Genomic DNA, 25,984 nt, shown 5'->3' with positions numbered 1-25,984 from the left:
CGCCTGAAAGAGACACAATAATAGTTTTCTCTCAGTTCAGCAATTCTCGTCTGTAAAACGATGATAATTTTTCTTTAAAGCCAGTAGTCAAGTTAGAGTTATGATCCCTTCAAGCGGAAGGTCAGCGGTCAGACAACTTCTCTTAACCTGCCAACAAAAGTTCACTTCATTATAAAAACAGCATCATTCGGCTTTTTTGCCGATTTAGTTTAAAAAGGGTTTTAATGAGAGCAGCTAAAATTATATTGAAAACGAAGCCAGGAACTAATAGGAATAAGATTTTAGTGATAAAAAGTTGAAATTCAGTAAAGTAGTTAAAAATACATACTAAAACTTAGTTTTACATGTAAGTGTGTTTTTAATTAAGCTAAACTTATTTAAAGGGAATCCAAAAGTTATACTATTATCTGTGCATCTGTCTTAAAGGTAAAAACTGTCTACAGTACGTACTGCACATAGCACATTGCAGCCTTACATTTTAATGTTACATTTTAATACAGATCATAACCAATAAATACACAAAACTTACTCAAGTTACTGTAGGTAACTATAGTTACCTACAGTAACTATAGTTACCAAGGTAACTATAGTTACTGTAGGTAACTATAGTTACCAAGGTAAACATACTAATTTTTAATACGTACAGTATTTGTGGGAAATTTTGATGATTTTTACCAGGGGTTGTTTGCATTATATAACTACTATGGTTTCTATACCCCACCATACGATTTTTTTCACCATATGATGCCAACCCTGGAACGGATTAGAATTGTATCTTAGGGTGCACTGTACACTAAAGTTACTGTAAGTAATTATATTTACTAAGGTTAATATACTATTTTGTTACTAATTTTTAAAATGCACAGTGGGTATATAAAGGTTTGATGTTTTTCTCTAGGGGATGTTTGCATTAGATAATTACAATGGGTTTTTATACCCCTCTATTTGACATTTTCGCCTTGCGATACCAACACTGGAATGAATTAATGTTGTATGGCGGGGGTCCACTGTATACCTACTAGGTGAATGATCGTCATTACACAGGTAATAAAAAACATCTTATAAACAGTGGCAGGTAATATAGTTGCCATTGCCTAAGTTGACTAATTAGCCAATGGCAAATTTAGCAAATTGGTTAATTTGAGTAACTTAACCTTGTTTAAATCTTTACTATAATAAGAGCCGTGAAGCCAGCAGGTAATTATTACGCGTCGCGTCGTCATCTCTCATGCCATCACTCATGATCTTCAAGCATGTTAGTAGTAACCAATAGTATTTTTGCAAGCACTCCAGGCATGCGTATTTTAGCCGGTGTAACAAGTATAACCGCAATTATTTTATTGTATAGCTACTGTATGTAGCGGCTTGGCCTAGGGGATAGCATGTCTGTCTGCAGACTGGGAGGTTCCGATTTCAAATCCAGTGCTAAACAGATTTTTGTTCACAAAACTTCATTGCTGTAACTGGACACATAGATGGCAAACGATAAACAGTGAGATATATATATACAATGTATATATATATATATATATATATATATATATATATATATATATATATATATAAGGTTCAGTTACTTTTTCCAGTATTTACAGCAACTAGGAAACATCAAATAAATGGAGTGTTTACTGAACGATCGACCAATCAGTGGATGACTGTGGGTAAAGTAAACGTTTCATGTCATACAGTTATAAGTCATCAGTTAATATTTCTAGCTGACTAATTCACTAAACTATACAAATATATTTATTTTGAGCATAGCCTGTGTGAAGGTTGTCGTAGCGCAATTGCTCATCCTCCTGGTTTATAAGCACTGAGATATCTGAAACTTATGAGCAGAGCTTGTGAGGATTGTGTTGTTTCGGTTGAGAGTTTCAGTTGTTTCGGTGTCATGCACAACCCTCTCAATCTTTCCAAAAATCTTTCCAGAAACCCTTCCAAAATTCATTTTAAGGAAGCCTGCATTATTTAAACCATAAGAATGAAGACATTTTTATAGAATACCCGCTGCACTATGACTATTGTGAGTTTGTATACCGAAAGTTGGTAACACATACACGGAGAGAAAGTGGTTACAATCAGTTCATGTGGCCCTCACAATATAGCCTGAAAAAGTGACCATCATCACTGATTAGTTTTCAGTTTTAAAGTAAGATAGTTTTAATACATCAGTCAAGGCTTTGCTATGCATCTGGTGCAAATGTTACTGGTAGAACTAAGATAAAATATAACCCGCCATCCTGGTTGATGAACCATGAACACATGTTTTCACACTGTAACCGGTCAAGTAAATTGTAGGAAACCTTTGACATGCTGTCAGACATTTATGCGCTGCTGAGAGAGAAAGACATGTTGACGGGCTTGTGGCACAAGAAGGCCAAATATCCTGAGACCGTTACAGCCCTCTCATATGAACAGCATGGCTATTATGAGCAAGCCCAGACTACCTATGAACAGGTGCAATCTTTAGCTTGTACTTTAATCGTATCTAAGCACTAACTATTTAAATATGAACTAACACAAAGCTTTAGTAGATTTTATCAGAAAGTATCGGTATTTTTCTATCATTTGCGATTCTTTGATGTTTGGAATGATCTGAAAACTGCCAGGATGTTTCAAGATCGAAATCGACAAAACGTGATCACAGCTAAGATGCTGAGATCAAGTGAAGGTGTGATTATGACATCTATTATAGTTGCAAAGAGACCGACAGAGTAGAGACTCATAACACTGCAACTTGAACACAATAGTTGATATCAATTATAACAACAATAGCAGCTAGTGATTCATTTTGGCACACGTTTTTCTTCTGAGCGTTTTAACAGCGATCAAGTTTTGTCGATTTTAATCTTGAAACATCCTGGCAGTCAGACCACCTCAAACATCAATCACAAATGATAGAAAAATGCCTGTACTTTCTGATAAAATCTATTGAAATTTAACATAAGTTCATCTTTAAACAGTTTATGGAGGAACCTGCCGATCAGGGTCAGCTACACTAAAATATGGATTTCTTTCTCACTTGACTTCTTGTTAATTGAACTTCTTGTTAGTTGTTAGTCTTATCAAAACTTAGTTGCATATCTGAATGTTCCTTATTACTTTATACGATAAATGACAAACATTACGTTTGGTAAAGTTTGGTTACAGATTCATAATTTGAACAAAAATATTTTCATGCCTATCACTTTGTAGTTCAGCAACAAATAGATAGATCATGTTGCTTTTTCTACTGCAGAACTTAGGAGGGGGGGTTACGTTAATAGACACTTATGAATTTAAGAGAGGGGATTACATTAATAGACACTTATGAACTTAGGAGAGGGGTTTACATTAATAGACACTTATGAATTTAAGAGAGGGGATTACATTAATAGACACTTATGAACTTAGGAGAGGGGTTACATTAATAGACACTTATGAATTTAGGAGAGGGGTTTACATTAATAGACACTTATGAACTTATGAGAGGGGGTTACATTAATAGACACTTATGAATTTAGGAGAGGGTTTTACATTAATATACACTTATGAACTTATGAGAGGGGGTTACATTAATAGACACTTATGAACATAGTAGAGGGGGTTACATTAATATACACTTATGATATGATAAAAGCTTTTTAAATGCAGCTGTGAATTATGTATATGAATCTAATATTGAAAGCATTATCATAAAGGCTTATGAATGCACTATGTGACTATACATACTGGCCAAATGTCTGGTGTCGCACGGGTAATAAAATAATTACCTAACGAATTTGAGTAACTTACCTGGAAAGTTAGATTTTTACTAAAATATATACTAAAACAATACTTGCATTTTGAGCTAGCTTAACAATCATTATGGTCAACAGTGCTAGTTATTAACTTGAAGCAAGCGCTTTAAACACGAGAGTATCTTAACCAATGTAATGACTATTCGCCCAATGCATCCATTGCATTACGTGTGGCTCAATGGTTATGTTCGCCACCTAGATCTGGAGGTCCTGAGGTCAAATCCAGTACTGTACGGATTTTTTATTGCTAGATTTTAATTGCTATAACTGAACACAGGGTTTAACAAAAAGGCAAAAAGACAAACACTGAGATTTATATATATATATAGATGCTAGGCCCACTTCAACATACATAATAGCGCAACCTTTACAATACCGGGATAACAAGCAACATCAGTAGCAAAAATAAATAGCTTTGTGCATTTTAATCACACTAAAATAGAACCAGAGATACTGAAAATGGACTCTGCTGATTCGCTAGAGGAGAAGAGTACTTTTTCTAAATTTGTTTTGATGTTATATTTGTGTTAGCGATAAGAGCCAGGTTGAGTTTCCTTCATTGTTCATCATCAAAATCAGTTACATTCTTACTTACTAACGCATTAGACACTAATCTAAGTTCCATCATGTTTATTTCGTGTTGCCTTCCTAACTACCAGTGTGTCATTTTTTGTGTTAGCCGATATGAGATTGGTATTAGATATACTAGACAATCATACCTTGACATACGAGCTTAATGTGTTCTAGAACTGAGCCCCTATGTCCATGTTCTCATATCTCAAGGCAATATTCGCTATGTGAAATATCTAAATACAAACTAATCTGTTTACATCTTTTGGAAAACTACCTAAAAGTGAAATATTACGATGGAAAACAGTGTTTTAATTGTTCCAATTCAGTATGTATGCTTACAAAGTAATAAATACCTATTCTGTGGTTATGATCTGCAATAAAATAAAACATTATTAAGTACAGTACTGTATAGAGTTCTTGCCTTCTAGACAGATGATAGGGGATAACAGCGGTTTGAGGGAAACTTATGGCAACACGTTTGATACGCTAGACTTTCGTGACGACGCTATGTAACATAACTTTAAATTGAACTTAAATGAATTTAGCTTACTAAAATATAAGTTTCACACTGAAAAATAAGTTTCAATCTTACACTATTCTTAATTTTAATTTTGTTTGCGTTTTTATTTTGTATTATCTTCTTTCGGCTTGGCGCTTTTAGCTGACCTTTTTGAAACTTTCTATACTGATCTGATGAGGAAAAGATTGAGCGATGCTGTTCTCACAAACAGCCTCTCGCATACTTGGCCACCTCGCGGCTGTCTCGTGTGCTTTTGTCTAAATTTTGTCTTGTATTTTAAGGCAAAATCTTTCTCAAAACTTTGCTCACCTCTCAAATTTTTTGTATATTTGGGCACTTCTATGTCAGGGTATGACTGTAGTAGCTTTGTATGCTGTAGTAGCTTTGTATGACTGTAGTGCTTAAGTGGTTTAGAAGACCGTTATAGCTAATATATGCGTGTTAAACTTTCGGAAATTAATTTGTAAATCTCCTAATGTAACGTTGAATTCTCTGCGCAATAAACAAGTCAGTCGAACAAATACCTCTTTTTGATACTTGATTTTCTCAAATTATACTTTAATATTTTATAATGGTGGTTTTATTTTATTATTTTTTGAAATATCAAGTCAGTCTATTAATTGAATCAGTTGATGGGGAGTTAAGTCTGTCTATCTACTCAATCAGCTACTCATTCAGTTAGAAAGTCAATTTAAAGTATCCCTTAGGTCAACTTATGGAAAGATAGGGTTATATGTTCTTTTAATCAATGGGCGGAAGTGATGTTTGTTTATGTATTCATTCAGCTGTTAGAAAATCAAGTCAGCGTGTCCACTAAATCAACCTGTGGAAAGTTGAGTGTGTATGTGTTATTTGTTCTTTTCATCAATTGATAATTTATAATCAGTCTATTAGTACAAGCCTTCTTGCAATAAGGCGATCAAGACTAGTTGACCAGCGGTTTATGTAGGTGATGGCCAAGGCTCGTGGTGAGCTGAACATGACGGCTGCTAGCTCCAATATTCTATGCGAGTTCAAGGTTTGGGAGGATCACTGGGTGCAATGCGCCAAGGAGCTCAATCAATGGGATCTTCTCCTGGAATATGCCAATTCAAAGGGTACAACAATATTTAGTATATGTGCACTAACAATGGCTTCCTAAACTGCAACTGGTTGCTTTTGCTCTGTGCAAGATTTTTCTGATGACGTTTGAATTTTTTCAGCCCTTAGAACTTTATCAATTATTTTGAAAGTTGAAATCAACCAATTAGAAGAGCTTATTTGATGCAGAAGATTTAACAGTGTTACATTTTTTTCTCTGCTCCTCTATTTGCAAGTAAATTTAAAAGCTGCAACATATTTTCACAGTTTAGTAAGCCCAAAAGATCTGTTCTACTTACAAAAACATTTACTTTCCATTGGATGTTCATTACAGCATTACAGTAATGGTGGTAAGTTAGCCTATGGACAGAGTTTAGTGCAGACATTTCAGGACCTAGCATGCAGTGGTATTCAATTTTATTTGCTACAGGCTAATAGGCAGTAATGCAGGATAATCTTTAGACAGCCACTGTATATGTTTTAGAGTACACCAGCTATGATAAGCTGAGTTCGCCTTACGTAGCACCAGTACCCTGGCAGTTCGGTGTGTCATGAGAGATTGTCACATGTAATAACTATACATCTAATTCTTGCAAAAAGCAGCGAGATGGTTGAGTTGTGAAGATAATCATGTGCCTGGTTGCTAAGTCGAATGTCGCAGTTCGAATCCTGTGTGATACCATATTTTGTTACCAACATCCACCCATGGCTTCAGGCAGACAGACATGGCTCTTATTATTCTCTTCTCTAACAGGAAACACAAACCCACATCTCATATTGGAGAGCGCATGGAGAGTTCCCAACTGGTCGATGATGAAAGATGCTCTTGCGCAGGTTGAGGCAAGTTGTCCAAAAGAAAGTGTCTGGAAGGTAAGTTTTGTTCAATTGGAGTTTTTAGCCTTGTCATCATAACAACGTAACCTACATTGGTCATCTCAGTTCATAAACTAATCACAAGAGACCAGAGCTGGTAGTTATGTGCTATCGTTTCCTTGATAACTTTAATTCAATGGTCAAGTAGACAGACTGGCTATGCTTTACATCTATGATGATGCGCTAGATAGGAATCCTCATTTACTCTGCCTTTTTTTGGTTTAGTTTGGTTTTTCTCAGAGTACAATATTTGGCGTCATCAATATGAGGATTTCCAGACGTGATGTGTTATTTTATGTTGTTGATCTCTGTTATAGTAGTCATCCGGTCTATATTTTTCTCAGGTGAGCATGTATCGTGGCTACATTGCTATCTGCCATCCGGATGACCAGCACCTGTCCTTGGTTGACAAGCTGGTAGATATGGCCACCACACTAGCTATCAAGGAGTGGAAGCGTTTGCCCAGGGTTGTCTCACACATACATACACCTTTTCTTCAGGTAGGTTACTGGTCATATCTTAGTCATTGTCACTGTTCGGGTCACAATGCTTCTAATAGCAGATGATATACATTTTGATTGAGTATACCCACTGAATTTGAGCAGCTTCAGCTAGTTACTTCAGCTAGTCTAAATCTTGACTATAATAAGAGTGGTGTTCGAAGCCAGCTTAATAATCGTTCGCGGTTTGTTACGATAATCGATCGTCACGTGTAATGATCTTTCATGCAATCGTGATCTTCATGTGTTTAGTAGTAACCAATAGTATTTTCCCATTTTAATCAATGTAATGAGTATGACCACAATTATTTCATTGTATAGCAATATAGCCGTTTGGCCTAGTGGGTAGAACACTTGCCTGCAGGCCTGCTCGTTCGGTGTTCAAATCCAGTGCGAAGAGGGGTTTTTGTTTCTTAATCTTTATCCGCAACTGGACACACAAATGGTAAACGAAAAACAAACAAACCCTGAGAGTAATACACCGGTATATAGATATGTTTTAAATGGCTGCAAGGATGATTCCTTAATTTCATCTCTCCCGATGTGACAACTTGTCATATTTCCAACTATTTTAACACAGGCAGCGCAGCAAATTATGGAGCTGCAGGAGGCAGCACAGATCAGTCACGGTCTTCAGCCCAATACAGTTAGCCGTAACAATAGCAATCTGCATGACATGAAGGCCATAGTTAAAACATGGAGAAATCGTCTTCCCATCCTCTCAGATGACTTGAGTCATTGGAGTGACATATTTGCTTGGAGGCAACATCATTACCAGTTCATCATCAATCACTACGATGCCCAGGTGATTATCTAGTTGACCAACTTGAGCTGTCTATCTTTGCTATTCTCCGTATGATGAAACAATTCAAGTCAATTCTCTCTCACATTTGTAGAACCAGTCAAACAACTCGATGTTGGGGGTGCATGCGTCAGCTCAAGCAATGATTCACTATGGCAAGATTGCTCGCAAGCATAATTTGACGGGGGTGTGTCTGGACTCCCTAAGCAGGTATTGTGGTTTGGAGAGAAGATCTAACTAATGTCTATATGTAAGAAAGTAGTCTTTACAAGAGATGTAGCGCAGTTGTAACAGAGAGCTTGTCTAGATTCACTTGAAATGTTTGTATGGTTTTATCAGAGAGTATCTTTATATTCACCAATCAATGGGTTCTGCTGTGGTGGTGGGTGTTGGTATGGTTTTATCAGAGAGTATCTTTATATTCACCAATCAATGGGTTCTGCTGTGGTGGTGGGTGTTGGTATGGTTTTATCAGAGAGTATCTTTATATTCACCAATCAATGGGTTCTGCTGTGGTGGTGGGTGTTGGTATGGTTTTATCAGAGAGTATCTTTATATTCACTAATCAATGGGTTCTGCTGTGGTGGTGGGTGTTGGTATGGTTTTGACAGAGGGTGTCTTTATACTCACCAATCAATGTGTACTGTCATGGTAGGGGGCGTTTCTTTATATGCCGGAAATAGATGGATTCAGTCTTGTCAATTTCCTTGCATATCTTCAGGTTGTTCAGTAATTTTACACTCCTGTTAATGTGGCGTCTGTAAGCCAACTGTAGATGTATTATCAGTATAAGATGTATTATCAGTATAAGATGTATTATCAGTATAAGATGTATTATCAGTATTAGATGTATTATCAGTATCAGATGTATTATCAGTATCAGATGTATTATCAGTATAAGATGTATTATCAGTATCAGATGTATTATCAGTATCAGAGGTATTATCAGTATAACATGTATTATCAGTATAACATGTACTATCAGTATAAGATGTATTATCAGTATCAGATGTATTATCAGTATAACATGTATTATCAGTATAACATGTATTATCAGTATAACATGTATTATCAGTATAAGATGTATACCGCTGCGCTTCAGGATACACACCATCCCTTCAGTTCCCATCCTTGACTGCTACCAGAAGATAAAGCAGCAGGTCAAGTGCCATCTGCTGATGGCTAGTGGCATGGGCAGGAGTGAGCTGCAGGAAGGACTGGAGGTGATAGAATCGACTAACCTTAAGTATTTTACTAAGGAGATGACTGCAGAGTTCTATGCTCTCAAGGGGATGTTCCTCGCTCAGATAGGAAGGTCAGTCATTCCTCATAGCTTCTATAATCATATTACCACCTAATCACATGCCTTCGTCAATCGTCACACCATGTGTTGCAATATATACTTTTGTTCTTTGTCAATGTCTGAAAACTTCATCATTAGCATTGCCAAATAATAACCTTTGTGTTTTGCATCAAGTATCAGTGCCATGATTCAGGATGGCGAGTTGTAGGTTCAATACCAACTGAGGGTTTTCTCTTTTTGTGAAAGTTCAGTTTGCATGGTTTCACCCAGCTTCAATACTTTTGAAATGATAGAAAAAAATGGCCTGGTGTACTACAGATCAATCTAAACACCCAATCATTTTATTTTTATTTTTCATTCAATTGCTTAATTCACTGTTCAAGTGACAGCATAGCATAACTATCTGTAAGTTTGAGCATAGCAAATATAGCAATTGTGTTTGTGTCGTAGTTTCATACTGAGCTATAAGAATAGACTGCAGGCGTTTACTGTAGTTTGCTCTAGGAGCTTACTCTAGGCATTTACTGTAGGAGTTTACCATGTAGGAGTTTAAAGATGAACTTACACAAAAATCTTTTAGATTTTATCAAAAAGTATCAGTATGTTTCTATCATTTGAGATTGTTTTTGTTTAAGGTGGTCTGACTACCTGGATGTTTCTAGATTTAAATTGATAAAACTGGATCATGGTTAAAAAAATGTCGATTCAAGCGAAAGTGCGATTATGATGTTTATAGTTGCACTTCGTACCAACAGAATAGTGCCGTGTAACGCTGCAACTTGGACGTAATAGCCGATACGAATAGCGAGAGGGACAGGCAGCCACGCCACTAGTGGCATCATTTCGGCATGCGTATATTTTTCTTCTGAGTGTATTAATTGTAATCAAGTTTTGTCGATTTTAATCTTAAAACATCTTGGCACTCAGATCCCCTCAAACATCAAAAACAATCGCAAATGGTAGAAAAATCCAATGCTTTATGATAAAATCTACTACAATTTTGTGAAAGCTTATTTTTAATTGTATGACAAGATCTAGACAATACGAATGTATATCTTTGAGTTAGAGTCTTTGATGATTGTATGACAAGATCTAGACAATACGAATGTATATCTTTGAGTTAGAGTCTTTGATGATTGTATGACAAGATCTAGACAATACGAATGTATATCTTTGAGTTAGAGTCTTTGATGATTGTATGACAAGATCTAGACAATACGAATGTATATCTTTGAGTTAGAGTCTTTGATGATTGTATGACAAGACCTAGACAATACGAATGTATATCTTTGAGTTAGAGTCTTTGATGATTTGAATAATCTGTTAAAGTAGGTTAAATGGTTTAGCAATATGTGATGACCAGAGTGGCTGATTCAACATTAGTTTACTTACAACAGTACATGTACCTAATGTACTTACAACAGTACATGTACCTAATGTACTTACAACAGTACATGTACCTAATTTACTTACAACAGTACATGTACCTAATGTACTTACAACAGTACATGTACCTAATGTACCTACAACAGTACATGTACATAATGTACTTACAACAGTACATGTACCTAATTTTTATCCAGACAATCTTGAGATAACTGTAAACCTTTCCAGTCAGAATATCTTGTTGGTTTTCAAACGTGCTTAGAAATGTGTATGGGACACACTTACCGTTGTCTAAGCATAGGCTGGGCTACAGTTTTACGCATTAGGTTTTTGTTTCTCATTTAGATCAGAGGATGCTAACAAAGCCTTCTCCGCAGCAGTGCAGATGCATGATACCCTTGTCAAAGCTTGGGCACTCTGGGGAGACTATCTGGAACAAATATTCACAAAGGCATGTGTGTTCTTTCTTCCATTTTGTATGCTCAGCATTTATGGCAAGTGTGTCCTTTTTTTCACTCATGCGAAAGCAGGCGCAGCAGGTGTCAGGTATTTGCGCGCACTAAAATTGCTACATTGTCTACAAGTTCACATAGATCCATGTTAGCTAGTCATGAGGCTGGACTAGTAAAGTAGGGATGCTGCAGTAGGCAACCAATGTTGTGCCACTGTTGATTTATAGAATTACTACTGAATGCCCTATTGCATGAGTAATAAAATAATTACTCAATGAATTTGAGTAACTTACTGGTAAGCTAGTAGCTACTATAATAGTGAGAGCGTACTATAGTTAATAACACCAAGCGCTTGATGTAGTGACTATGGTCACAATTAATCCATTGTATCACAAGTAGCTTGTGTGGCTTAATGGGTAAGCTTGCCGCTTCCAGAACTGCTGATCCTGAATTCAAATCCAATATGGAGTGTATTTTTCGATCCTAAAATTTTATCGCTATAACTAGGGAGACGAACGACAGACACTGAAATCTATATATATATTTATATACCGTATAAATCTAACATTTAATTGTAAATTCCTCGCTCTATATACATTTCACCGACTGCCAGGTGAACTGCCAGTACTGAAAGTGTTCATTAACTCTGTCACACCCTATGGGTTTAATTAAGTTTGCTGGCCAGCGAGTGAACTTGGGCTTCTATTCTCCACCTTGTTTTATTGTAAGATGACTATATACATATACTTTGGAACACCTTTTTATCTGTTGCATTAAGGAGCTGACAGCCTACTTCCTCTTTCCCCTTATAGAGCAAAAGTATATCTACGGGAGTCTCTGCCATCACCTGCTTCCTGCATGCGTGCCGCCACCAGAATGAGAGCAAGTCGCGCAAATACCTCGCCAAGGTCCTCTGGCTTCTCACCTTTGATGATGAGAAGTTGTCACTCGCTGACGCTGTTGACAGATACTGTGTGGGAGTTCCGGCGATTCAATGGCTGCCTTGGTAGGGTTTGTGGACAGATATTTCTTCCTTGCGGTTGCACATCAGCGTTTTACGACGAGGAGAGAGAAAAAATTTTGTTTTTTCTTAAGAAATATTTATGTTTGACAATTCATAGCCAAAAAAGAACAACCATAAATGCTGGTAACCATCATTGAAGAAGGTAGCCATCGAATGACCAAACATTCCACCACAAAGTCTTTTGGAGTAATGTTTTGTATAAGCACTCCTGTAACTTCAGTAAGCATCAATAAAATGCAATTTAGTTATACAAGTATTGAGTTGTCTATTATTTTATAGCAATTGCTGATATAAAAGATAGGACAATTCTTAGTTTCATTGTAATGCACCATGATACATCCATGACCAGTTTGATTAATTGCTGCCTAAACTTGTTTGCGATATCATTTGCCAAGTGAGCTTTGAAGAGGCTATGATCTCTCCTATTATTTTTACATTGTCACTATACATAGTCACTATACATAGTCACTTTTGCTGGAGAAATTGTATCGGTTGTTGGCAAGATATTCATTTCCTCAATAGGATTCCCCAGCTGCTGGCTTGTCTCGTACGCAATGAAGGCAAGCTTCTTTGTAACCTGCTCAGTCAAGTAGGCAGAATGTACCCACAGGCAGTCTACTTTCCGATTCGTACCCTCTACCTGACACTGAAGATAGAGCAGCGTGAGCGCTTCAAGAACACCGATGTCGTCAGTTCTTCCCTCAGCAGGTAGGAACTTGTTTCTTATATTTACTACTGACTGGTCTGTTCCATCTCTATTGCGTGTTGTATTCAGTGTATTTCATCCTAACAGCACCAGCTCTTCTATTCATTCTTGTTCATCCCTTTTTCACACTTTCATTCCTTCTTTTCTGTGTTTTCTTCCATCTTCCTCTTGTTGCTTCTCTTTCATCTTACTCGTCTCAATTAGCCTTCCTATTCTCTTCTACACTCAATTTTCATCTCTCCTGTACACTCCTTTATGTCTCTCCGCTTTTTTTATCCACCCTTTTATTTCCATACTCACTGTAATTTTGTACTTCTCCGTGTCCCAATTGTGCTCTCAACTATGTTGTATGACACTGTATTGTAGAACCACTTCAACAGACCAACCACCAACACCTTCCTCCACGACAACCGCTGTTTCTAATGCTGCTACAGTAACAACTGCTGGCACTTCTATCATCGCTTCCGTCAGCAGTGCCGATAAACCCGCTGTTACAAGTGCCACCACTGCTACCTCTTCCACAGTTACTCCTGCTAGCAGCGTGGCTGCCATCCGATCTGCACTCTCTTCCTCATCTCTGTCTGGTAGGTTTTCCCAAACCCACAGCTTAAGTAGGACTGTGGAAGGCTCAAGTGCTAAGAGGCTCTCTTGTAATGGTTGTCTAGAGTTTGCAGTGTTTGCAGTGTTTGCAGTGTTTCGGTTTTCATTACCTAACTTCTCCAGATGCATGTAAGGGTTTCGTTTTGTGGAGGTGCACCATCTGATATTCATAACCCTTAGCTTAAGGCAGGGGTAGGGAACCTATGGCTCTCGAGCCATATGTGGCTCTTTTGATGATTGCATCTGGCTCTTTGACAAATCAGTGGAAAAATAATCCATAATTTTGCTGTTAATTTAATTAATATAATAATACAAATAATGCTGAAATTACAGTAACAATAAAAAATATAAAAATAACATCCATTTAATAGAAATATATTTTCATTTGCAACTTGTTGATGTGGCGCGCGCAGCAAAGAGTTTCTAGTGCTTTCTTTACTCGGCTTTGTGCTGGCCGCACAGAGACTGCACAAGTCATTTTTAGATCACAAGGTAAACCCTTCAAACCAAAAGATGGCTAAAAGAAAAAATTGTCATGTGCACATTGTTGTTCAAAATAAATCCAGTTTTCTTATACTCTAAAATTGCTCAAACATACTAAATTGGTTGATCTTCCTTTTTATAGTATGTTTTCAAAATTCAAATTATAAATCTGGCTCTCCTAGAATTAAATTTTGAAACATGTGGGTTTTTGGTTCTCTCAGTCAAAAAGATTCCTGACCCCCGGCTTAAGTATTGGTGCACCGTAAACAGCCTTGGGTAGGAAACACACACATCACTTGCTCATATTGGACTAACTTAAGCAGAAATTGATAACTTTACCATAGTGTGACTAAAATCTTATACGCGTAGCATTTTATGCATCCTCAGTTGGTAATGTAGTTAAAAATAAAACGAACATAAAATATGAAATTAAATTAATACAAACTATATATAGAGTTAAGTACACCACACGTTTCTACTTCTCGCTCTATAACTGAATCTACGCATTTCTGAGTCTACTCTAATTATTACTTTACTAATTTAGCTTGTATATATAATTCTGTTTTTCAAATTAATATTTATATAGTTTTGTATAATGCGTTCATTTCAATGCCAGTTACAATTACTTATGATACGTTTTAAAAATAAAACATGGTTTCTATTCTTGTGATTAACTGAGTCATGCTGATGGCTTTAACATGTTCTGATAGTCTACACATATAGGTGCGCTCAAAGTTAGGCTCACAGCAACAACAAGTGAAGCATTTAGTTAAATATTTATAAACTCTGTTGCCAGGAAAGTGTTCTCAATTTGTCACACATGTTAGAGTTTCAGATTAACTCAATGTCGATTCGGGCAACTGAACTCACCAGGTGTGAAGCAGCTGGCAGCGTCTTTATTGATATAGATGTATGACACATCTTAAGATTTAAATGGGTCAAAATATTCATTTATACTAACGTCTTAATAATCTTTTACTCTCACTTCCTGTCAAACTAAGCAGATTTAATACTTTGCGAAGATAGGTGTCATAAACATGAGAAGCCTGCTACAATGGCATGATACTGTTTGTAGCAATGCCAAACATATTTGAATTATTAAGGTCATGTGATTATACAACCAATTGTAGTATGACAAAAATTCCGTGAAACAAACCACTGTGAAGGTAACAACTAGTTTTTAGAATTGATTACGAAAGTTCGATGAACTGTGAATATATAAATAGATAACTAAACTGTATAAGATATAAGCATTCATGACTTTGGCCCTGTCATAGCATAATTTTTATGGATACGTTCAAGGAAGGTTCACATTATGAGGTATAGGCAAAGTCCTGTAAATAATGCTTTTGACTAGGAATTGGGCTCATGGATTCTTCCCGTTACAACAAACCTAAATGCTGAGGTTCTTAAAGCAGCATGACAATACCCTTGTTCAAGCTATTTAAATTAATTATTATGGGATAGTATGTTATTCTATTATAAGTTAGTAGGTGGATGGAAAGGTACTTGGCAGGGATGCCTGTGGAAACAATCTCTTTCAATATATGAACGCGTTTTTTTTAAATCTATAAAGTCTTTTTGCCAATACCTCTCTATGATCCCTAACAGATCATTCTTTTTATTTCTCGGAATAAAGGCATTACATTTTATTCCCCTTAAAGTGTATTACAATAATCTATTTATGATTTATACGAACAATGCTTAAGTTTTAAAACAATGCATCCTTAGCTTGGGAGCAGTTAGTTTTGTGACGCAAAATTGTTAGGCCCAAAGTTTATGTGAATATAAACATATTTAACCTATAGTTCATATTTAGTGAATGAAGAGAATACAGCAGGCCAAATTCCGCTAAATGCTCTAATAGAAGTTACAAGCTGTAGTTTGCTGTTCAGCTATGTAGCTGTGTTAAAGTGGAATGATCTTGGCATATTCAATTGCCTCAATCAGGTATTCTGTGGTGACAGGGACACTACATTTATTTAATTTATATAAAAAAATTCGAAACAAACACACGTATGTGGGAAATGTATTTGTGCCTTGCTATATGCATTGACTATCTCATTGCAACTGGTTGGAGTATTTCAATTTATTTTCATATTCTGACAAAAAGTTACGCTAAAAGAAACAGAAAAGACAATTTTGACCAATAGTCTGAATATTAACAATGTTAGATTATTTCATTATTAGCCAAAGGACAACAGGGGTAGATAAATCGTAATCCACAGCAAGAAGCTTGCTTCGATAATTAAGGAATTTTACCAAATTATCATCGTCTCAACTTTATATTCATTATGTTCAGAGGGGCTGTCCAGTTCAGGTCAAGGCCAATCGTCAGGTCTTTCAGCATCAAGTTCAGGAAATGCAGCATCTAGCCAATCAGACACTGGCCCTATCCGAGCCACTCCCCCAATGTGGAGATGCAGCCGTATTATGCATATGCAGCGTGACCTACATCCAACAATACTCTCTTCACTCGAGGGCATCGTCGACCAGGTAGGTAAATCACTGACCTCAAGGTCAATAATTGACCAAGAAGTCTATCATTAGCCATTTTTCAATGTACACATTTTGCATAGAATCAACCTTACTATTGCACATACTAAAATAAGTATGGAATTTGCAATTTGTTCCGTTTTTTATTCAATAGATGGTATGGTTCAGAGAGACATGGTATGAGGAAGTGTTGAGACAGCTCAGGCAGGGACTCACCAAGTGCTACGCTGTCGCCTTTGAAAATAGAGCTGCTGGTATTGTATTTCCTCTACGTATTCTACGACAACTTAGGTGTCAGCGGATACTCTATCTTACTCTGGTGTTACTTGACAACTTGGGTGTTAGCTGCTACTCTTGCCGTGACTTAGTGACATGATGCCACAATTTTTCTTGCTGCTGCAGCTTGGGAATCCACAATTTTTCTTGTTGCAGTTGGTGATGCCACGATTACTCCTCACACCTTAAACTTTGTCAAAAAGCTTGTAAGCACATTTGGCATAGGAGTTGAGAATGTGTCAGTCGTAAGCCAGCAGTTTTCAAGCGCTGCCAGTGAATCTCTAGCGAGACGAGCTCAGATGACAGCGCAGGATCCTGTCTTTCAAAAGATGAAACAGCAGTTCACGAAGGACTTTGACTTTAAAGTTTCTGGAGCCACGAAACTGCACAACCTCATCGTGTTGCTCAAGAAGTGGATAAAACTCCTGCAGGCTAAAACTAAGCTTCTTCCAAAGTGAGTTACAGTCGGAGCACTCAAGAGAATCACGGGCTAATAGCTGTTTATGTCAGCAGTTAACATTACGTGTAGTGTAATTAGTGGTTTGTAGGTTAGTTGAGCGGCGTTGCAGTATAGTTAAGGGGAAGTTACAGGAGAACTGATGTGAAGCTTGTGGCTAGGACGTTTCGGCTGAGAGAAGGGACCGAAATAAATGGAGTGCAAAACTTGCAACCAAGCAGTTTGCTTTAGATGTAATCTAAGCTCGCGTTTAATTGGTCAGCGTATTATCGAATGCAATGTTTGATTGGGCAATATATTATTAGTGAGTACAGTATTCGCTTTATTTTTTAACTAACAATTGATTCAAAGGTGATTCGGAATGCAACAAATAGAATCACATGGCCATGAAACAGGAAATAGCTGGGATGATATTAACTTTCGAATTGAGTTCTTACCTGTGTAGACGCACTTTACAAACTTTGTTTGCTTCGAGTGTGGCATGTTCACTTTGGGAACTTGACTCGGCTGCTGTATTGTCCATGGCTTTAGTTTATCTTTTAGGTTAGTTGGTAAACACTGCAGTGTAGATGGCACAGAATGCAAAGCAATTGACAGACTGTCGAGTGTACCTGGCACGGAGTACGGGGTGGTTGCCGCTCTGTGTGGCTTAGCTTACGCATGCTAAGCTGTAAGAGAGTGAGTGTAACAAATAGGCTGTATTTTTTCTAGGATAACATTGATTGAGGAAAAGTGTAGATTCCTCAGCAACTTCTCTCTCCAAACTGCTGAGGTAGAGTTACCTGGGGAGTTTTTGCTGCCCAAGCACAGCCACTACTATGTCAGAATCGCAAGGTTCATGCCAAAGGTGGAGATCGTGCACAAGTTGAATACAGCCTGCCGGAGGTTGTACATTCGGGGTCACAATGGCAAGGTGAGTTTATGTGGTTTCTTCCATTTGTTTTCTTTTCCCTTTTGTGTGTAGAGCTTGATTTCCTTTTAGTTACTCTCTTTATGCTGCTAGTTTAATGATGGTGTTTTAATTTAAATCTTAACGGTTTCAAAAGGAACTTTTACCGTGTTACCTCTCACCTACCTTTGTTAAAGTTTGCTAAACTGAACATGACTCTGACTGACAGAAAATACAAGTGTTTTGCTTGTGATGCTACTTCAGTAAGTACTAAAGATGAACTCACACAGCCTGTTAGTAGATTTTATCAGAAAGTATCAGGATTTTTCTATGATTTGAGATTGTTTTTTATGTTTGAGGTGATCAGACTGCCAAGATGTTTTAAGATTTAAATTGACAAAACGCGATTGCAGTTGAAATGCTAAAAAACAATGCGTGCAAAATGACATCTCTAGATGTAATTGTTGCGATAGCTGATTTCGGCTGTAGCGTTCGAGTTGCTTCATTACGCGTTTCTATTCTGCTATTTTATTTTATTATTAGTTTTTATTTTGCTGGATCTGAGCATTTTAACCGCGATTAAGTTTGGTCGATTTTAATCTTGACACATTCTGGCGGTTGGATCACCTCAAACATCAAAAATAATCGTAAATGATAGAAAATACCGAAACTTTTTGATAAAATCAACTAAAATTTTGTGGGAGTTTATCTTTAACCAACAACTACCTTTAAGTACTATCCTTATACTAACAGAATGTGTGCTATACGGGCAGGTCTATCCTTATCTCGTTGTGAATGATGCAAACCTGACAGAGGCGAGAAGAGAAGAGAGGGTACTTCAGTTACTCCGTATGATGAATCATTTCCTCGCAAAGCAAAAGGAGACATCGCAGCGTCTTCTCTACTTTACTGTCCCTCGAGTTGTTGCTGTCGCTCCCCAAATGAGGCTCGTGGAAGATAATCCTGCTTCCACCTCTCTTCTTGACATTTTTAAACAGGTGCTTCTATCAAATATGCGTTTATTAGTTGAATCTCTGCCAATCTGCTTTAAGAGGTATGACTAGTTTGATGAACATAAGCAAGTGGTTGTTAGGATGTTTGGTTGAGTACAAGCCATATTCAAGATGTGACAGCAACAGGAGCTCAAGGAACGTGTTTGTTAATGTATGGGTTTAGGGGTCAACCATAAACCAAGACATGCTGAGTGTCATATACAGCAAGACTTTTCTATCTATACATAATGTGACTGCACTTTCAAAGTCTTGGTCAATATAGAAGAGCTTTGCATAAGGCTAGCTTAAGTGTGCCATAATTATTTAATAATTATTGAAATTATTTCTTGAAGTAATGTCAGCAAATGTTTAGTGGAAGCACAGGCTAAATTGGAGTTTTTGTTGCAGAGGTGCGCGAAAAGAAATATTGAGCATGATGCACCAATCACTCGCTACTATGAGCGTCTTGCTTCCGTACAGCAGAGAGGTTCTCAAGCTAGTCATCAGGTGCTTCGAGACCTTCTCAAAGATATAATGACTAACCAAGTGCCACGTACCATCCTCAAGGAGTGGCTCATGTACACATTTGAAGATGCGACTGACTATTGGACCTTCAGAAGCAATGTATGTAGTGCTGCCAGGCATCTCCGATCTTTCTCAGTTTGTTATATGTTTGTTCACAACTAAAAATAGATGGTGTGGTGGCAGGTGTCGCAGGTGTCACATTTAGAATATCGTTAAACGCAAGGGATTGCTCCCTGTAAATTGCTGTTGCATATAAATTGTATAGGGAGCTGTAGAATACCAGCCTTTTCTGTAAAATGAGTTTTAAATGATTTCCAATGTTTTTTCTCAGTTCACGGCTCAGTTGGCTCTCGAGGGACTCGCTGAGCATGTGCTTCATTTGACCCGTCTCAATCCTGACATGATGTATGTGCACAAAGACTCGGGCTATATCAGTGTGTCATACTTTAAATTTGACATCAATGAGCTCACAGGTTGGTAGATATGAATGATATTGATTGAACCTTTATTAAGTCTGCACTTTATCAGAACTTATGACTTATGACCGGTTGATTGAAGCGTTTATTACTATTAGACAGCAAGGGAAGTTACTTGTGTGTTTGAAGTAAATGAAATGTGTGTTTCCTTGTGGTAGTTCCTTGTGGTAGTTCCTTGTGGTAGTTCCTTGTGGTAGTTCCTTGTGGTAGTAAATGAACCTTTGCAACATCCTCCAACTGTAGATTACATGCAAACAGCGAAGGTTTCTTTGATGATTGCTATTCTTTAAAGAACAAGACTGCTTAAAGAACAAGCCTTTTAAACAGTCATTTGACGTAGGAATGGGTATTTGAAGTTGAGATTCTTTGCATCTCAACTTCTAGAGCATTTAAGAAGAAATCTTTGGTTTGAATTCATAACCACATAGTGTAACCCGTACAGCAATCGTGTCTATCAGTTTAATAATTTCCTTTGGAAATGTAAGCAATCGATAACAACTAAAAATAAATCACTTATTTGTACAAAAAACCAGAATCAATGACCAACGAGTGTTACATATGCCTAGCAACTACTTAGTCCTGCCTAGCAACTACTTATTCCGGGAAATGCAGATGTTTTCAGGCCCTCCATCATTATGAGGTTGAGTGGTTTGGGTTACATACACATCACTGACATACGCATCACTGACATACACATCACTGACATACACATCACTGACATACACATCACTGACATACACATCACTGACATACACATCACTGACATACACATCACTGACATACACATCACTGACATGCACATCACTGACATACGCATTACTGACATACGCATCGCTGACATACACATCACTGACATACACATCACTGACATGCACATCACTGGCATACACATCACTGACATGCACATCACTGGCATACACATCACTGACATACACATCACTGACATACGCATTACTGACATACGCATCACTGACATACGCATCACTAACATACGCATCGCTGACATACGCATCGCTGACATACGCATCACTGACATACGCATCACTGACATGCGCATCACTGACATACGCATCACTGACATACGCATCACTGACATACGCATCACTGACGTATACATCGCTGCATCATAGAACTGCACTTGCAAGTACTTCTTGGATGTAATAGCAATTCCTATAAAGTTTATCTCTAAAGTATGGCCAATAGTTTGAATATTCAAATGTTAGATCATTTTGTTATTACCCTTGGAAAACAGGGGTAGATAATTCTTAACCCACAGCAAGAAGTTACTTTGACAATTGGTGAATTTTAGGAACACTAGGGTTTATATTTGTGTCTAGGGAAGCAAGTCATTTACTCTAACTAACCTGTAGATGTTACTGTATAGCATTACTCTCTTCACATCTCCTATTGCTGCTCGTTTGTTGAGAGTAATGTGTTGCACATTTGCTACAGGAGAGCTCGATGCCAAGCGTCCTGTGCCTTTTCGGCTCACACCAAACATCGCCGAGTTCATCTCACCAACAGGAGTCACTGGACCGCTCACCGCTGCCATGGTCTCGGCTTCTCGCTGCTTTGTGCAGCCACAATTTAAGCTCGGCAGCATTCTCAAGGCGATTCTCAGAGATGAATACATCACCTGGCACAAGAAGGTAGGTGTCCTCTGGACTCGCTTTGAGCTGGCTGAAATGTCTGGCGCATGACCTCGAACCGTTTTATGGTGTTTAGCTTGGTCAACACTTTGGTGATTTTTACAGCTGACTGCCATTAATTTATTTGTAATCAAAGTACAATGTAGAGTGAAAACATAACCTCTGAGTTACAATACATCGACTTACATCTAAAGACTCTCCTCTAACACTCAACTTGATCAAGTTTTGTTATCAGGCTGTAATCTGTTACCCACCTGTCGCTGATGAGTTAACACCTAATCTTGGTTGTATCGACATTGTCATTGAGTTAAGTAGCTAACAGGCAGCACTTAACACGCATTCCCTCGTTATTCTGTTGAACATTCTGTTCTAAGAGGAAATGATAAAAAAGGCATAGCTAGCGCTAGTGTTTATTGTACACATTTGGCACACAGAGGCTACACTTATGCCTCTATTAAAGGTCAAGGTAATCATTTCAACATTAAAACCTTTGAGACCTGGCCAAGTGATAACTGGTATGTATGCGAAAAGTTGACATATAACCTTTAAGGTGCACCGGATGCTATGGAATGTATATATATGATGCTTTTAGGGTATGAAGGTGCATTAGAATGTGATTAGGAGATGTCTGACTGGTTTGGGGTACATACATAAAGTGTGTACTTGAAATAGATGTAGTATGTCTGTTGTGTGCAGTTGAGATGTCTATCGGGTTTCAGAAACATGATGAGTCTAGTGCTAGGGAGCCGCCGACGGATATGGAAGGAGAACTGTTGGTGCAGCTGGTGAGCAAGGCAGTGGCTGCAGTCACTTCTCGACTTCAGGGTACGTCCGCGTTAGCTTATAATGTCATTCCCTTCCACCACCTGTTTCGCCACTTCTCACACCCCTATGGTGAAAAATATAGATTTGTTCAGCAGTAAAGGCATCGTTACAGCAGTGATACATAGTTGTTGTGATAGGTGGACGAGTAACTTGAACAATGTGTCTGGGAGTAGGAGTTGCTCTGTGAGCATGGGTAAGGCTATCATCAGTAGTATGAGGAACAAGTTTACTACTAGCTACTGTAGGCTTATAGTAGTAGTAACATCATTGACAGGTGGTAAGGGTTCCAGCTCATAGTACGCTATCTGAGCCTGGGGGGAGGTTCTGAGGTGAAGGGTTGTTCGAGTGTCCGCATGTGTGTGAGTGTTCTGCACACTTTTTTGACTCGTCCATAAAGGGAGTATCTCTGGGTTTTCAATGATAAATTATAACGTGGTTTCTCTAGTACTAGAAATCAAGAGAACATAACCTCAATGTAATGTAAGTGTTTAATGTAATGTTGTTCTGGCTTACAGATTTTTATTTAAAAACATTTAGTTTCTATTTTTATAGGATTTAAATTCCTCTAACTTCAAAATTGGTCTTTTGGTTCAAGGTTTTTTTATTAAATGTTGACTAATCGTTTGGGACAATTATAATTTTCTATGTTCCGTGAAACATGAACAATTGTTTGTATTTATGTTGACTGAGATGTTTAGTCGTCATAAATACCAAAAGTTTACAACCAACAAAGAACCAACAGTTTACACTTTGTTTGTAAACAAAGTGTTTTTTTTACTTAGTAGCGGTCAGACCACCCTGCCATGAAATCCTTAAAGGTTGACTTGCAACAAAATTCACATTACAGTTATTTGGTATCAAAAGATTCACTATGTCTTACTCTGCTGTGTTGTAGGTGGAAAATATGTGCAAAATAAAGCTCAAAAACGAACAGTTAATCGCCCTATCACGAGACTGCCGTAGATTAGAATCTCTTTCCAAAATGGCTCAAATGGGACATAGTTGTACAAGATGGCTTCTGTTTACACTTTCACGCAACCTCATTCGTCAAAATATTTTCACAAATATACTTCACGCATTCAATAAAACCATGTCTATTGTTCTAACGCGTCTATTTTATCATCATTGTAATGCTGTCACTTTCAGCCCTGATATCCTATAATCTACCATAAAAATTTGTTTAATTTTTTAACCTTAGCTCGAAGGAATACATATCATTGTCTGATAAACATGACGAACCTGTTGGTGACCTGTGATAATCAAAAAATGCTGCAAAAATTATTCGTGAAGTATGGGTCACATGATCAGATTACGACTAGACGATTAGACCAAGCCAAAACAAAACTGTAAAATAGCGAGCATCTATATTTGATACGGGGTCTTCGGTAAAACCCGAAGTGTTTGTCATAAACTAGTGCTACAAGAAGTTTTATATTGAGCCTTTTGTTGGCCTTTCAATTTACGTGAGAACATCACGTCACAAAACAATAACCAAGTGTAATGACTACGTGGGAGAAATAAACTGATTCCTATCTACGGTGGTTTCGTGATGGCTGCAATTAACTGTTCGTTTTTTAGCTTTCAAGCGCTTGTAATCACATTTCCACATATTTTGCACCTACAACACAGCAGAGTAAGACATGGTGAATCTTTTGATACCAAATAACTGTAATGTGAATTTTGTTGCAAGTCAACTTTTAAGGCAGTCTAGATCGCATTAACTGAAGGATATGTTAAGTTGTTATTCATGAACCAGATTCCTTGTACCAGAAACTCTTAAGTAATCATTTACCCAGGTAGAAAGGCACTCATTTGAGACTTCAATATTATTGACACTTTCTTTCGGTTATTCACTGAGTCAGGTATATCCGTAATCTATGTGATGGTGTTAAGCGGTAGACATTTCACAACTAGTAGTGCTGGCACTAGGTGAAGGAGTGATAGTGTTAGGCGGTAGACATTTCACAGCTAGTAGTGCTTGCACTAGGTGAAGGAGTGATAGTGTTAGGCGGTAGACATTTCACAGCTAGTAGTTCTTGCACTAGGTGTAGGAGTGATGGTGTTAGGCGGTAGACATTTCACAACTAGTAGTGCTGGCACTAGGTGAAGGAGTGATAGTGTTAGGCGGTAGACATTACACAGCTAGTAGTGCAGGCATTAGGTGAAGGAGTGATAGTGTTAGGCGGTAGACATTTCACAGCTAGTAGTGCTAGCACTAGGTGAAGGAGTGATAGTGTTAGCCGGTAGACATTTCACAACTAGTAGTGCTGGCACTAGGTGAAGGAGTGATAGTGTTAAGCGGTAGACATTTCAAAGCTAGTAGTGCTGGCACTAGGTGAAGGAGTTGTAGTGTTGGTAGTAGATAATAGTGGTAGCATTGATAGGACGAAATACTTATTCATTATTTCAGTTAGTCGATGCCATTGCTGTCTTGTAGAGTTAGCTACATTTGAAGGAGCCGTGAGTCGTGTTGGCAAGGTGGTGCCTCTCGCGCATAACTTTGACAATCTCTGTCGTATGGACCCCTCTTGGCATCCTTGGCTTTAGGACAACAAGTACGCCAGCCTATCAAACTTTAACTCATATAGTAGCCTAGTTTAATGCCACAAGCACGGAATATGTACATATCTATTTCATTTCCATTTCAGCAAACTTTACCATAGCCCCATTGAATTTATAAATTTTCTTACAACTTGTATCATATTTTACTATGAATTTCTGTATACATGTTGGTTAGTTTCTTTTCTAGATGGCATGTTGTTCCTATATCATACGGCATAACAGTTCCTGTAATATACTGTAAAGGTTTCTTTAAATATAAGCCAGACATTCTTAATGAAATTCATGGCCTGATTTATATAAAATTTTCTGTTATTTACCACATTAATTCAATGTTTAATCTACACTTTTAAGTTCCTCACACTTGAGGAGGCAGGGAAACTATAGCGTACTGTTCATTAGACACTTGACTTCTATCTCAAATTTATTTCATTCATCTCACGTTCAATTTACAATAGATTATATTATAGTCCACTAAAGTTCCATTTCACCCATTCAGTTTTTGCACATTTCACCAAGTCTATTCGCATCTAGTTTCATTTTGCACTTCTACATCTCTCAAATCCTCTGTTTTACCTTCACATGCGCTGGCCATTCTCAATGATGGAATTATTTTTAACCAGTAGCGCATAGAGTCTGTTGTAATTCAGGTAGGCTGGCACCAAAATACATACGCAGTAGTAGCTTTATGTCATTGATAGGCTTTGTAGCTTTTAGTAGAGCTTAAATTGTTCTCTGCAACTAGGCATGTCTCCAGTC

The 25,984-nt window shown here is 37.6% G+C and overlaps 1 protein-coding gene across 1 annotated transcript in view; it reads left to right on the top strand.

The window, feature by feature from the left end:
• LOC137388213 (transformation/transcription domain-associated protein-like) overlaps positions 1–25,392 on the top strand; it is a 74,541-nt gene extending 49,149 nt beyond the window's left edge. Inside the window, exons 54-74 of the mRNA XM_068074720.1 lie at positions 2,299–2,457; positions 5,822–5,969; positions 6,707–6,822; positions 7,170–7,325; positions 7,906–8,130; positions 8,222–8,337; positions 9,230–9,442; positions 11,162–11,267; positions 12,081–12,274; positions 12,815–13,000; positions 13,365–13,582; positions 16,384–16,577; positions 16,732–16,831; positions 17,010–17,307; positions 18,022–18,223; positions 18,973–19,197; positions 19,600–19,815; positions 20,048–20,189; positions 21,645–21,841; positions 22,561–22,666; positions 25,104–25,392. Of these exons, the coding sequence (XP_067930821.1) occupies positions 2,299–2,457; positions 5,822–5,969; positions 6,707–6,822; positions 7,170–7,325; positions 7,906–8,130; positions 8,222–8,337; positions 9,230–9,442; positions 11,162–11,267; positions 12,081–12,274; positions 12,815–13,000; positions 13,365–13,582; positions 16,384–16,577; positions 16,732–16,831; positions 17,010–17,307; positions 18,022–18,223; positions 18,973–19,197; positions 19,600–19,815; positions 20,048–20,189; positions 21,645–21,841; positions 22,561–22,666; positions 25,104–25,213 (3,627 nt within the window). The 3' untranslated portion in view covers positions 25,214–25,392. The remainder of the gene's footprint in view (positions 1–2,298; positions 2,458–5,821; positions 5,970–6,706; positions 6,823–7,169; positions 7,326–7,905; positions 8,131–8,221; positions 8,338–9,229; positions 9,443–11,161; positions 11,268–12,080; positions 12,275–12,814; positions 13,001–13,364; positions 13,583–16,383; positions 16,578–16,731; positions 16,832–17,009; positions 17,308–18,021; positions 18,224–18,972; positions 19,198–19,599; positions 19,816–20,047; positions 20,190–21,644; positions 21,842–22,560; positions 22,667–25,103) is intronic.
• The last annotated feature ends 592 nt before the right edge of the window (positions 25,393–25,984 follow it).

Source organism: Watersipora subatra, chromosome 1, assembly GCF_963576615.1.
Source record: "Watersipora subatra chromosome 1, tzWatSuba1.1, whole genome shotgun sequence".
In the NCBI taxonomy this organism is placed as follows: domain Eukaryota; kingdom Metazoa; phylum Bryozoa; class Gymnolaemata; order Cheilostomatida; family Watersiporidae; genus Watersipora; species Watersipora subatra.
Note: the sequence above shows the minus strand (reverse complement) of the source record. Positions and strands in the feature narration are given on the sequence as shown.